Here is a 12,433-nt window from a genome sequence, read left to right as displayed (position 1 = left end):
CCACAACCCGAGAAGCTCACGGGCGAGTGCCCACTTTTTACAAACAACAAAAATAAAAAGGGACAAGAGGGGAGGGCAAGCCCAGCCGCTCGGTCCCATCCCGGCGAAGGGCGTGCGCGGAGCCACCCGGCCCCCTTCGGAGCCTCGCCTACGGCCGGGAAACCTTTGGCAGGGCCCCGGGCAGAAGACCCCCCGGCTCCCCCCGAGCCGATCCGAGCCGAGCCGCGGGGGCGGCGGTCAGGATTAGGTTTCAGGCCGCCGGGGCGTGCCTCAGCGGCTGCCCCGCGGCGCAGCGCGGCCGGCGCCGTTACTCGGGGGCGGGCAGGGCGAAGGCAGAGAGCGGAGCCGGGCGGGTAAGCGGGGCGCCGGGCCGGGCCGGGCCGGGCCGCCCGCCTTTGTGGGGACCCGTGGTGGTGCCGGGGCCGTGCGGGGCCCCGTGAAACGTATTTATTTCCTGGAGCGTGACCGTGGGGGGTTCGGCTCTCGCCGGCTCGCGGGGGGCGGCTGGGAGGAGGAGAGAGGCCGCGGGGCCGTGCCGGGCTGAGCCTGTTGCTGTCCCCGTTGCTGTCCCCGGTCCCCGGCCGCGCCGCGCCGTGCCGGCCTGGCGGGCAGTCCGCATGTAAACAACAGCCGCGTCGCCCCCGTGCCTCTCCCACATCTCTTTCTTTATTATTATTTTTTTATTTTCCCCTGCCAGGGGGCGCCGGGGGTCGAAGCCGGGTCTTGGGGGTGGGGGGGGTGGGGGAGAAGAGGGGACTTGGCTGCTCTCTGGAAGTGAGAACGGGGCAGAGCGGCCGGCTTGTCGCCGAGCCGGAGCCCTGGGGCTGGGATGGAGGGTGCCTGTATCTGCTGCTGCGCGGAGCTGGAGCCCGCCAGAGCTTTCCGAGGCCCCGCCGGGTCTGCGTGAAGCACGGTCCTTTCCGTGGGGTGGGGTGAGAGGTGCAAGGCTGAGAGTTGTCTTTTTTGCCTTTTGGTGGGTCTGGTTGTGCGAAGAGAAGGGTTTGCTTTGTGGGACGGTCTGTTTCTTGTGTGGTGCCCCTCCCCTGCATCCTCTGCATTCCTGGGTTATTGGGAAGAATGATTGGGACGAATGAGAAGGCAAACCCTCACAAAGCTGACCCTTTGAACTTGTAGCACATTTAATGGATTTGATTTATAACTTGGCTAAGCAGTGTTATTTTCTCCTTTTCCCTTTCTCTTTCAGCTTTAAAAGCAGTGCCTCATCCCTGTATATTTTTGCTCCCTTTCACACACAAGAGACTTTATTAGCGTAAGCTGTTGAACAGAAAATATCATTACTGGCTATAGTACTGGAAAGGATAGCTGGAGTCCTTTGCCCAAGCAGAGCTGTCTGTATCTTGATCAAATTAAAGGGCCTGGCTTCAGCTGTTGTGGGAGTTTGTTGTGTAATGCCTTGCGGTTTCCGTATCAGCAGTGCATTTTCCAAGATAACAACTTGTTGGGAGGGAAGAGTTTAAACTAGTGAAACGGAAAGTAGAATATTTGTGATGTTTATATGGAAATGGAAAATAATATAACATTAGAAGACAAAGAATGCAGAATTAAAATATCTAAGGGCATATCAGCATAGACATTAACAAGCAGTGTTTTAGTGGTGGAGAACATCATCTTATTTTTTTAAGTTGTTATCCATTTTTAGATTACGTATATATTTTTTTATGTCTATATTGCATTAACAGAGCATGCATGCAACATTTACTGATAATGGCTAGTGTTTCTAACTTCCTTTGTGCTACCAAGATTTTTTTTTCTTCCGGAACAGGATGTGTTCTTCCCTCTCGTCACATAAAAGTGTATTAGTAAAGCTAGATCGCTATCGGCAGTATGGAAAAAAGAGCTGCACTACTTACATACTAATAGATGATCTTTATTTTCTGTCTGGCACTGTCTGTGAATTCTGTGGAGATTAATGTCATACAACTTTGCAGGTACTCAGATCACTGTAAATGGTTTTAATTGATAACATTTTAATCAGTGCCTTGAAAACCAAAATAAAGGCCTTTGAAATTGTCTGGTCCGTGTTTCCTATATGAAAATTTAAAGTTCAGTAGATGGTATGAAGTAAGTTTTAAAATCTGCTTTCTATTGAAGCATCCCGATGAAGCAGTTTAAGCCAGAACAGTACTATGCCGATAGTATGGTGTATCATCATTGGTAAGAACAATTTTGTTTTGCCATTGACATACACAGCGAGTCAATACATAACTGTGCCATTGAGTGTTTAGTGCCCTCTTCTCAAACACAAATTGCTTTGGAGTACTGTTGCTGCTGCTTATGAAATAATTGGCCTAGACAGATCGAAGTATTTCTTTTAATAGGGTTTTCAGAGCAAGTCCTTACATCTGAACCACCTTGCACAGTAGACTGGTTACATGATGTAATGACTTCCTGCATTACTCTCCCTTAATTTTCACAAAATATAATAGAAGTTCTATAGTGTCTTCAGCTTTAAAGGAAGATGACAACTCTTCATTGAAGATTAGTGGCAATTCATCAATGATGCTTCTTGTTTATTCATTTATGAGTACTTTTTTCACCTCTGTGAAGAGTCCAGTATACATTAAGAAATGCAGCTGTTGTTGGAACTGCATTTAATTAAGCTTAAATGAATTTAATGAATATGTTAATCAAATCTGTACACTAGAGAAGTAAATAGGCAACAGTAACCATGCCTGGATTTTATACTGACTCAGGATATGTAATGTCACATATATTCTGCATATTCTTAAAAATTGCTTTTCAGTTTCAGAAGCTAATCCTATACTTCTGGTGTTTGAAGCAAGTGTTTTCAATTAATGCCAATTTAAACTGTTTACTGAAATAAATGTATATATATTTGTAAACAGATTATCTATTTGTTACTTTACTTACCATAAAAAAGTTCCCCTGCTATGTTGCTTTTTTTCAGTACTCTTACCGAGTATAGGATATCCTACATCGCATAAGTTTAAGCAGAAGGCAGAAGCACAAAGTGTAGTTTAGGCCCAGTTCCAGGTTGTAATGGTAACTTGTACATCAACTAACATGAATATTACATTCATGTAGAGGTTCTTACTGAGTTACAGAACATTATTAATTCAACAGAAAGGAAAAGATTCTGCATTTATGTGAAAGCACTGTAAGTTTCCTTAAAACATTAGTGTGATGTATACAGAAGGCTAAAATCAGTTGAGTGTTCAAAATTTAATTTTCATGGTTGGTTCAAAAGACGTTCCTTAGCTCTTTCAAAGGACTTTCCTCTGACATGTAGAGCTTCTACTATCACCCTTTTACGTGTTTTTGATATATTCAGTATTTTGCTAAATTTCAGGGAGCGTCACTTTTCAAACAAAACTGCTTATAGTCTTAATGTATGCTATCTGTGAACCACCTTTTTTTTTTTTTTTTTTTTCCTGCTTTGAATGTTTCAGAACAATTTTTGCATTAATAAAGCTTTTAAATGTAAATTTCACATTTCTCTTGTTACATTCCCGGTAGTCAGTGGAAATCTGCTTTGTTCCTTGTGGAACAGAGCACATTAATTTTACCTGTATTTAGTTCTTACAAATTGCTTTTTCTTTTATTGAATCAGTTCCTCTTCTGTCATACAGAAGCATGCAGTCTGAGCATGCAGTTCCTTGACTCGTGAAACAGGTGGTTGTTGTTACCTGCGTGTTGGTGACCTGTCAGTGGAGTACTGGGCTAGCCTTTTTTCACATCTCTATTCATTTCCACTTTTTGTTTCTTTTTCCCCTCTTCCCCTGTTTGTCACTGCTCTCCTGCATTTATTTCCACACCCACTCAGTCCATGCTCAGGTATGTATATCACTTTCATTATGAGTAATGAAGGCTATACCTGTCAAGCTGCAGTGGTCAGTCCCATCTAATATTGCTTGTAGTCCTTGAAAGTGAGCTCCCTTCACGACAGTGGAAGAATGAATAGGAAGTGCGAGACCTTTCAGTTCACCTTGAATAGTTTCAGCTGCCTTTATATTGACAAGTCTTGTCTTCCAGGAGTCCAGGCATCACCTTAATTTTCTCCACAGGGATAGTAGCCAGTGTGACAGAAGTAGCTGGGTGAAAGAGAAGAGCTCCTTTAAACTGCAGGCAATACGGAAGGTTTAACGGTAATTAGTATCTTCCATTTCCTGTGTGGTTTGGTTTTCATTCTTGTGCCAAGCAGGGCTAACATGCCTGTCTGAGTGACAGAAAGCAGGGGAAAGGAAAGACAGAGGATAACGATCAAGTACAGAAGGATATATATACCTCAGCCAAATTCAAGCCCAGGTGTTGAAATTTAGATTAGGAGTTTTGAAATGCTCTTTTTAGCAGCTACAGAATATAGGTGGTGATTACCATGTCATTTAATTGAATCAGATTTGGTTTTTAATCTCATGCAGCTCCTAGGCAAACTTTGTGCCTAGAGATCGCTCTCAAGATAGGTGTTTCCTTTGTATCCTGAGAGCACTTAAAGTAATGCAAGAGCTATAAGTCAAAGCCTATTACCATGTTTTCTATCTTTGTCACTGCATGTTTGTTAATCCCGTGCTATGAATGTTAGTTTTTGAGGTATTTTCTGAAATGGATTTATGAAATTGTAGATGGAGTACACATCAATGAAAAAGAGTAAGTTTCCTTGTTGAAACTACATGATCGTGAAAGAGTAATAATTAAAAGTGACTAATTTTTTTTGGTGAATCTTCTGTCTGTTTCACTAAATAGTTTGCATAGCTGCAGTGAAGAGGAGGTGGTAAATATAAATTTAATGTCTGTTTTTTAAAATTCTTATACCTATGGATTTTAGTGTTTTAGGAGTATGTTCTAAGAAATCAAGACTGCAGCATGTCAGCTCTTTTCTGGCAACAGAAACATACCTTACAGAAGAAGGGTAGCTGCAAGAGTGTAGAGGTACATAACACACATTTTTTTGTGTGTTAGGTGGGGATTTCAAATTTTAGAAGGGCAAGTGTATTAATGAGTATATGGAAGGGACCATATTTTATCTTCTGTGCATGCTTAGTAGAAGGTTACATATCTTTCATTGTGTACCTGGCTAAAATTGTGTGTGCTTTTTACTTTCTTAAAAAACGGGAGGGAAGAGAGATGTCTTTTTTTTTTTTTTTTTTTTTAAGCTGGATCTGTCAGATACCTGTGCCTTTTAAAAACATTGAAGTGTGATTAACTTGCTACTCATTTAGCAGTACTTCTTCAAGTATCCAATAAAAAAGTACAATTCAGTCAGTCAGTGTTCTTATTACTGTGAAGAGATTAATGAACTTTTGCTCTGAAACACACAAATCGTTAAAGCCACTTTGAATTAAGCTACTAAGCTCTTTGAGTCACGAACAATATTTGTGTCATTTATAGGAGGGTAAGTTTGGGCTTTAGACTCCTCTGATACAGACAGCCAGGAGAGTGGAAAGTAAGACAATCAGAAATAAATATCTCATTTGTGTCTCTAGAATTTGTCATTGTATTATAAAAACACTCTCTGTAGCAAATGATGGATATACTTCTTTCAACAAATTAAACTGTGCATCCCTCCCTCCACACTTCTCCCTGGACAAGATTTGTTCCAGTGCATTTTTACTGAAATACCTAGAATCAAGCTGCTTTAAATGCCAGCAGTTGCTGCTGCAGTGGGTGGTGGTTGGTGATTATGGGTGTCTGTGCAGTGCTTGCTGCTCTTGTACTTGGGCTACATTGATGTGCCACTAAGCTGGTGCTGACAAATCCCGCTTGCTAGCGTGGATGGGACACAGCAGGATCGCGGTCACATGGTTTTTCGCCATTTGCGAGTGTGCACAGGGCAAAGAGGGGTCATCTTGGACTGTGAGACACAGAAATACTGGTGCGCCTCAGTGCCTTGCTTCTGCGTCAGAGGAAGTGTCCTGAAGGAAAACATCCTGACGGCAGTTTCAGTCTTGATCTCTTTTGGTGCTGCAGTCAACAAAGGCATTAAGTGGGTCGGCTGAGGAGGCAATTTCTGCCAATATAAACACACAATAAGGAGAATTAAGGAGAAATAAAATAAAGTGTGAGTTTAAAAAAAAATAATGATTTGCTGACATTAAGGTAGCTCTGGAGCAGTATTCCTACCTCTAGTGCATGAGGTAAATATGAAGTATATCATGAGTGCCCTTAGCACAGCTAAGCACTTTTTTTCATTGCAGATTAAATAGGATCATCTCTATCTCTAGAGTCTGTTTAGTGACTTCTGTTAATAAGTGTCTATTTTGAGAAAGCTTCCATTACAAATCATCAGAGATCATTTTTCTAGGATTGCACAAACACAGTGGTGACCTTGTCCATTCTGTCACCTGTAAAACATGCTTTTCACAGCAAACTAAGAATGATATTTTAGGCAAGTAGAAACATAATGTAAAGCAAGATCCTGCAGCCTCAAAAGATGTTTGCTCTTTACAGCTGCTTCTCTTCGTGAGATTCTAAGGGACCTAAAGCAGAACAGTAAGCTTATAATTTTCATGATTAGTTCATCAAAAGGTTAGAGTTAAAGGTATGATGGCAGTGTGCATGTGCATGCAATAGCATAATAAAAGGGTCATGGGACAGATGTGACAGAAGTAATTTCATCTTTTTTTTTTTTTTTGGTGCAGTTCTCTGCATCCACAACACAGGTGCATGAGCAGTTGTACAGAAAGAGCTGGAATGGTGAAACAGGGAAAATCTGCTTTAGTTGGCATTGCCACTGAGAGAAGGACATAAACAGGACATAAATGGCTCTGTTTGTAAATAGGGGCTCTGAATAGAGGATGCGATAGTTGTTTTTTTAATCTTAAAGCTATCAGTGCTTAAAGTTTGGGGAATCCAGCTTCTTTCTTGATTTTTAAATAGACTTATCCCCTGTGAAATAGACATTTTTTTTGGTCTTGATTTTGAAGGGTTACAAGGTGAAAACGTAAGATATTCTTTGGTTTTGTTTTCAGATCTGGTAGTCATGTGCTGGGATTACCTTGTTAAGTGAGAAAACATTCACGAAGGCTTGAATTTCATGCCTCTCTCTAAGTAGTATATTGTCCTAAAAATGATGATCAGTGTTTTAGTATGTAATGTATTAGTAATGCAGTGTATTAGTAAATTAGTAGGCAATGTATTAGTAAATTAGTAGGCAATGTATTAGTAAATTCAGACACAAATAAACTGATACAAAGTTTCAGGCATATTGAAACTAGGGAAGTCTTGGCAAGGGAACCCGAAACCATTCTAAATCCACTTGAATTGAGTTTTCTATACAAACTGCAAATGATATGTGCATGTCAAAATATTTGTCTTGGTTTGTGGTCCTTCTAACTGAATCTGTGTTGAAAACTTTTTTCTCGCTGTTATTGTGAGGATTGACTCATGCTTATCCTGCTCAGCTTCTACAAGTTCTATTTCTACTCTTGAATTTTAGTTAGGCTCTCACCCCCAGAGATCTGTCAGTATCACCCTTTCCTGATTTTCCTTTTTATGTATGAAGAAAAAGTCACTTTTCCTGAGTGGTTACTGATCACTGTTCTCTGTGTGGTGATTTGCTTACCAGACTGAAATTGGGATGTTGTCTTAAACTGCTTTCCTATTTTCAAGAAAACGAAGGTACTGTTTTGGAGGATAATAGGCACAGCTGATTTCATGTATCTGCAATGAAGTTTGAACTCCTCACTTCCCTTTAGTTACCCATCTCCATCATTGTTGTGGATGCATGGAGGGACTCTACCACTAATCCAACATTACAAATTTCTGAACAACATAAGACATGCTATTAAAAAACAAAACAAAGCAAAAACCCTAACGAAAACCCACCAACCCCCCAAAACCAGACCAGTTTCAGAAATTTATTCTTCCCAGGACAGAGCTTCCTGCCTGGAAACTTATGTTTGCAAAAATTGGCTGTCATTCATATATGACTTTTAATACCAGTGTATGTTAATAGTGGAGGTTGTAGTGTGACAGGCCTGGATAACATTAACATGTCATGGCTTCAGTGACTTTTCTTTTTAAAGGTGTCTTTAAAAGGTAAGCTGCAACTCATGCAACTGAAATTGTCAACATAGGGCTTGAAAACTGAACCCAGGGGTAATGCTTTTATGAATCACTGAAAAGGAAAGCAGTGAAATGCTGTAAAGTGTCAGTGACAGCTGTGATTCATAGCTTCTGATTAGAGCAATTCAGGAGATGTTGTGGAGCTGTATACAGACAGAGCCTTTGATATGGAAATGTAAAAATATTACAAAGTATATTCCTAAAAGCAATTTTCAGGAAGGTTTTAAGCTGTAAAGTGACTCAGAATGTGGTCACCTATGAGGTTATTCTAATTATTCAAGGAGATGTAGTTTTTGTGGGTTGTTATTTTGGGAGGTTATATATTGCTTTCAGAAGTCAAACTTTTCTTCTCCTTCAGAACTCAGTACTTAATAGTCTATAAATGTGACTGTTTTCCTTGTCTGATATTTTGCAGGAAAATACTGTATTTACTACCACTTACCATATTGGAGTAGAAGCTGAGAAGCTGAAAAAATGTTGGAAACAATTGGTAATCTTTTTATTTGTATCACTGTATTTTTTTAGCTAAATTAAGTGTGCTTAATAGATGTAGGATGTTGGTATATACTCCATATATTCTATACAGCTGAGGTAGGTTTTGTAAAAAACAAACAAAAAAACCCTTGCCCATATAATTATACATATATAATTTTTTTACCATAGGAAAACACATCATTTGTTTAGTGTATTTATCTTTTTCAACTTGTTTTGTTTTAGTCTGTAGTAGAATTTTAGAAGTTCATATGGAAAAGACAAATGTTTCCTTTTAGAGATATTTGTGTCACTTCTTATTTACAGTTGCCTGTACAGTTATGTACACTTATGTACAGTTCTTGTAAATGAATTTTAATAAAGGCTCTTTCACTTTTGCAACCCAGTTTATAGTGGAAAGAAGTGTAATTTTCTTTGCTCTCTGTCTTGTGCTCTGCCTCTGACTTCCTGATTCATTAAGATGTGTTTGGGATGTTTTTTTTTGTTCAGAACTGAACCACTGAAGTCCTCTGTAGTTTGAACAGAAGAGGGATTTATTAAAATCCATTGTGTGCTTCCTATGTGTCTGTTCCTAAATTTACACTGACTTGGAGTGAATTATCTCTACAGATACGCATCGGGCTCTCCAGGCCGTAGAGCGCTTACAGGCAAAGCTACGTGATCGAGGTGACATTGCAAATGAGGAAAAACTGAGCTTATTAAAATCGGTGCTGCAGAGTCCTCTTTTTAATCAAATTCTCAACCTTCAGACTTCTGTTCAACAGCTGAGAGATCAGGTAGGAAAAGCAACCACCCAGACATAAGAGAAAAATTGAAGGTGCAAAAATAAGTGTATCTCTTTGCATGTTGTGTAGTGAAATCATTAAATTAAAGGTCTGATCCAAAGCTTCAGAGAATGGAGGAGGATATACCAAGTGACTTTTCTGGGTTTTATCGTGGCCCGTAGTGTATGCATGCACTTTTTATGTACGTACTTGTAAGATACGATGTGCACTGTAGGGAAATAGTGGTACTGGGTAGTAAGTTAATGTACAGCTTTCTGTTTGTCCTTCAAAAGGAAGCAGTACGTTTTGTTTGTGGTCTCACTTTTTTTTTTCTTTCCTATGAACCTTCTATTGATTCCTTATATCTTAACCTGCTAAAATGAGAATATATAAGTGAAGTTGTGGAAATGTTGGCTTCATAAAGAGATGAAGATATATTTTTCTTGACATTGGAGTAAGAGATTAAGAAAAAGTGAGAGTTTCTGCCTCCTTTCTCCTTGCTCAGGAGTTTAAGTAAAAGTATTACTTTTATGCCTTCCTTTGGTGAGGAAGAGAAAAGGGGCATCTTATTTTTATTGAATTTATTTATTATTGTCATCTTGCTCTGATGACATGGAAATAAAAACTTAAATATAAAATGTAGTTCAGTAACTAAACTACATATCTAGCTCTGCAAATAGTTTTTTCCTGTTGAATTCTGCAAGATGGGTGACTGTGTGACTAGTATGCAGAAATGCTGAAGTAGGAGTAAGCAGCCCCTGTGTTTTGACCATATCATCAATATGTAGCTGCATCTGGTCTCTGGCCAGGCTGTAGCTGGTGAAGAGTCCTTGTCTTCCAGAGGCTCATACAACTGCATGGTAGAAGGGCAGAGTCTGGCCCTTTGCTGTTTCTTGTATATCATCTTGATGCTATTTTACATAATCAAGAAATACGTTAGAGTGGTGCCTATTGTGCCACGTGTGGCAGTGTTTTTTGAAATTTGCATTTTTGGTATGTGCTGATTTGATAATACTGGAGTGATTAAAAAATATAGGAGGAAAGCTGCTCTGACGATTTGTTCACTCTGTTATTTGGAAAGTGATACATAAAAATACATGGATACTTACGTGGTGATGACAGTGGAAACATACAGTCCAAAAACAAGGTGTGCCTGAAACATTAGAGGGAATTTGCTTAAAAGGTAGATGAAATTTTTACTTCTAGTCATTAGGTTTGAAGTTGAAGGTTGCTTCTGTTTCTAAATACAGTCATCTAAGTGAGATGCAACTGATAGTCCATAGGTTATTTCAGATGAGCATTTTTTTAAAAAAAATCAAATAATAGTTTCACCAGCAGCCCCAACCTCGCAGGTCTATCTGTGCAGTAGCTTCAGTGTTCTGTGCATATAGTGCAATATATACGTGGTACCCAATCTAGCTGACAGGGGAAACACTTGTACATGTATGTGATTTTTTTAATATGCACTCATACGAATGCCTGCACATGCAAATTAGAGTTCCCATGTGTGGATTTGGGTCACCTCTTAGAAGGTATCCTATATTTTCTCTACATAATCATTTCTTCTCTGCAGTATAACATGAGATAGTCTGTTTCTTCTTTGCTTTATTTAAATAATTCATTTAAATAATTAATTATTTAATATTATTTAATTAATAATATAATTATTTAAATAAATAATATTGAAACAAGGGGAAGAATAAGTGTAATAGGCAGTCAAGTTAGAAAATTAAATTTCTTGGTTTCTTGGCATTTTCAAAGCCACAAATTTGTTCAAGGCCGCCCTATAGTTTTATTTATTTATTTATTTTGATGGCTGGAAAGGCACTGTGCTCTTGGAACTCTTAAATTATTAGTTGGTGAAAACTGCAAGGCATGTGAGTATTGACCAGGCTTTTTGGCTGAGCAGTGCGGGACAGAGGATGGAGACACATTGTTTCCCAAGCACTTGCAGTCAGCTATCTTTGAAACTTGTCAAGTAGTGCTGAGCTAGTTGTAGCAGTCTACCCACTGCAGCCTAAGATGGTTAAATTCTCTTGATCCTGCACAATAAGCTGTCCTGAAGTTCAAACGTGATCTCAGTCTTCTCAAGGTAAAGTGTGACAGTCTGTTAAATTGTTAATGTGTTTCTAATTAGTTGATGAGTTTTTGAAGAGCTAGAAGACTACTGCAAAATTCTCAGGAGAAGGCCATCTGTCAGTGAAGTATTGGCTTGGAGGAGAGGATGGGAGCATAGGAGCAATGATGGCAATTTACTTTCTAAATTAAACGGATTTGTTGCAAGAATCCCAGTAGAAGTAGATCACTAAGTGAGACGTACTTGTGGGCCTGTAGTGGCCCAAAAATTTCTTAGGGTAGGATATATTTCTGTCTTGTGGCACGGTATCTGGAAGGTGCAGGGTTGATTGTGAGACCATCTTCTGTTTGTGTAGTGAGTCTTGAAAATGTCCTGGCAAATCTTGTAAACGTCAGTCATGTTCTATCAAGATTTAAGATGTAAATACACGGTTTTAGCATACAAGTACTTTATGCATTCCTATGAGTGTTCTCACCTTTTTATGGTCTAAAATATTAGGCTTCCCGTGTTTTGTTTTTGTTTTTTTTTTTGACAGAAAAGTGATCTCTTGAGCACCCAGAGATCTGAAAAAGAGTGTCAACATACAAGCAGGTGTTTCAGATTTGCTGTCCCATTTTCTTAAAGCTTCTGCATATTAATTGAAACTGATCCTCTTCTATTGTTGTTGTGTGCTTAACGAGAACCTCTTGAGTTTGTATTTGTGTTTAGTGGAGTTGTGTGGAATGAACAGTATGTTGCTTCAGATGGATATTGATGAGGCACAGTCCCGAAGTCAGCAAATATGAAGCTTTGGTGCCTATTGATAGGTGCTCTAAAGATTGTTTTTTCTTAGATAAGCAAACAATTTTTGTTTATGCTGCAGATCTGTCATTGCAGAGTTAAGAACTCGAGTCTAGGAACACTGAAGGAATGTTTTGTTGAGAATTGTTATCCTGACTTCACCAGTCCCTTGAGTTGAGGAGTGCTGAAGCAAACACTTTTTATTTTCTTTCTCCCTCTTAGTATCCTTATTCCGTGGTGAATGCTTGCTTTCTGATTGTGAAGAGCAATCTTGTTT

At 39.4% G+C, this 12,433-nt stretch overlaps 1 protein-coding gene across 25 annotated transcripts in view; it reads left to right on the top strand.

The window, feature by feature from the left end:
- Positions 1-215: 215 nt before the first annotated feature.
- MPDZ (multiple PDZ domain crumbs cell polarity complex component) overlaps positions 216-12,433 on the top strand; it is a 104,553-nt gene continuing 92,335 nt past the window's right edge. For 24 of the 25 annotated variants that reach the window (XR_005261605.2, XM_038170301.2, XM_038170300.2 and 21 more), the window contains exons 1-3: positions 216-353; positions 8,459-8,533; positions 9,145-9,311. Coding sequence is in view for 24 of the 25 variants with exons in the window: in XM_038170301.2 (XP_038026229.1) it covers positions 8,518-8,533; positions 9,145-9,311 (183 nt within the window). In the remaining variant the exon portion in view is untranslated. Of the gene's footprint in view, positions 354-4,103; positions 4,128-8,458; positions 8,534-9,144; positions 9,312-12,433 lie in introns of those variants that run through there. The other variant, XM_038170293.2, reaches the window with a different exon arrangement.

This window comes from Anas platyrhynchos, chromosome Z (genome assembly GCF_047663525.1).
Source record: "Anas platyrhynchos isolate ZD024472 breed Pekin duck chromosome Z, IASCAAS_PekinDuck_T2T, whole genome shotgun sequence".
NCBI classification, from domain to species: Eukaryota; Metazoa; Chordata; class Aves; order Anseriformes; family Anatidae; genus Anas; species Anas platyrhynchos.
Note: the sequence above shows the minus strand (reverse complement) of the source record. Positions and strands in the feature narration are given on the sequence as shown.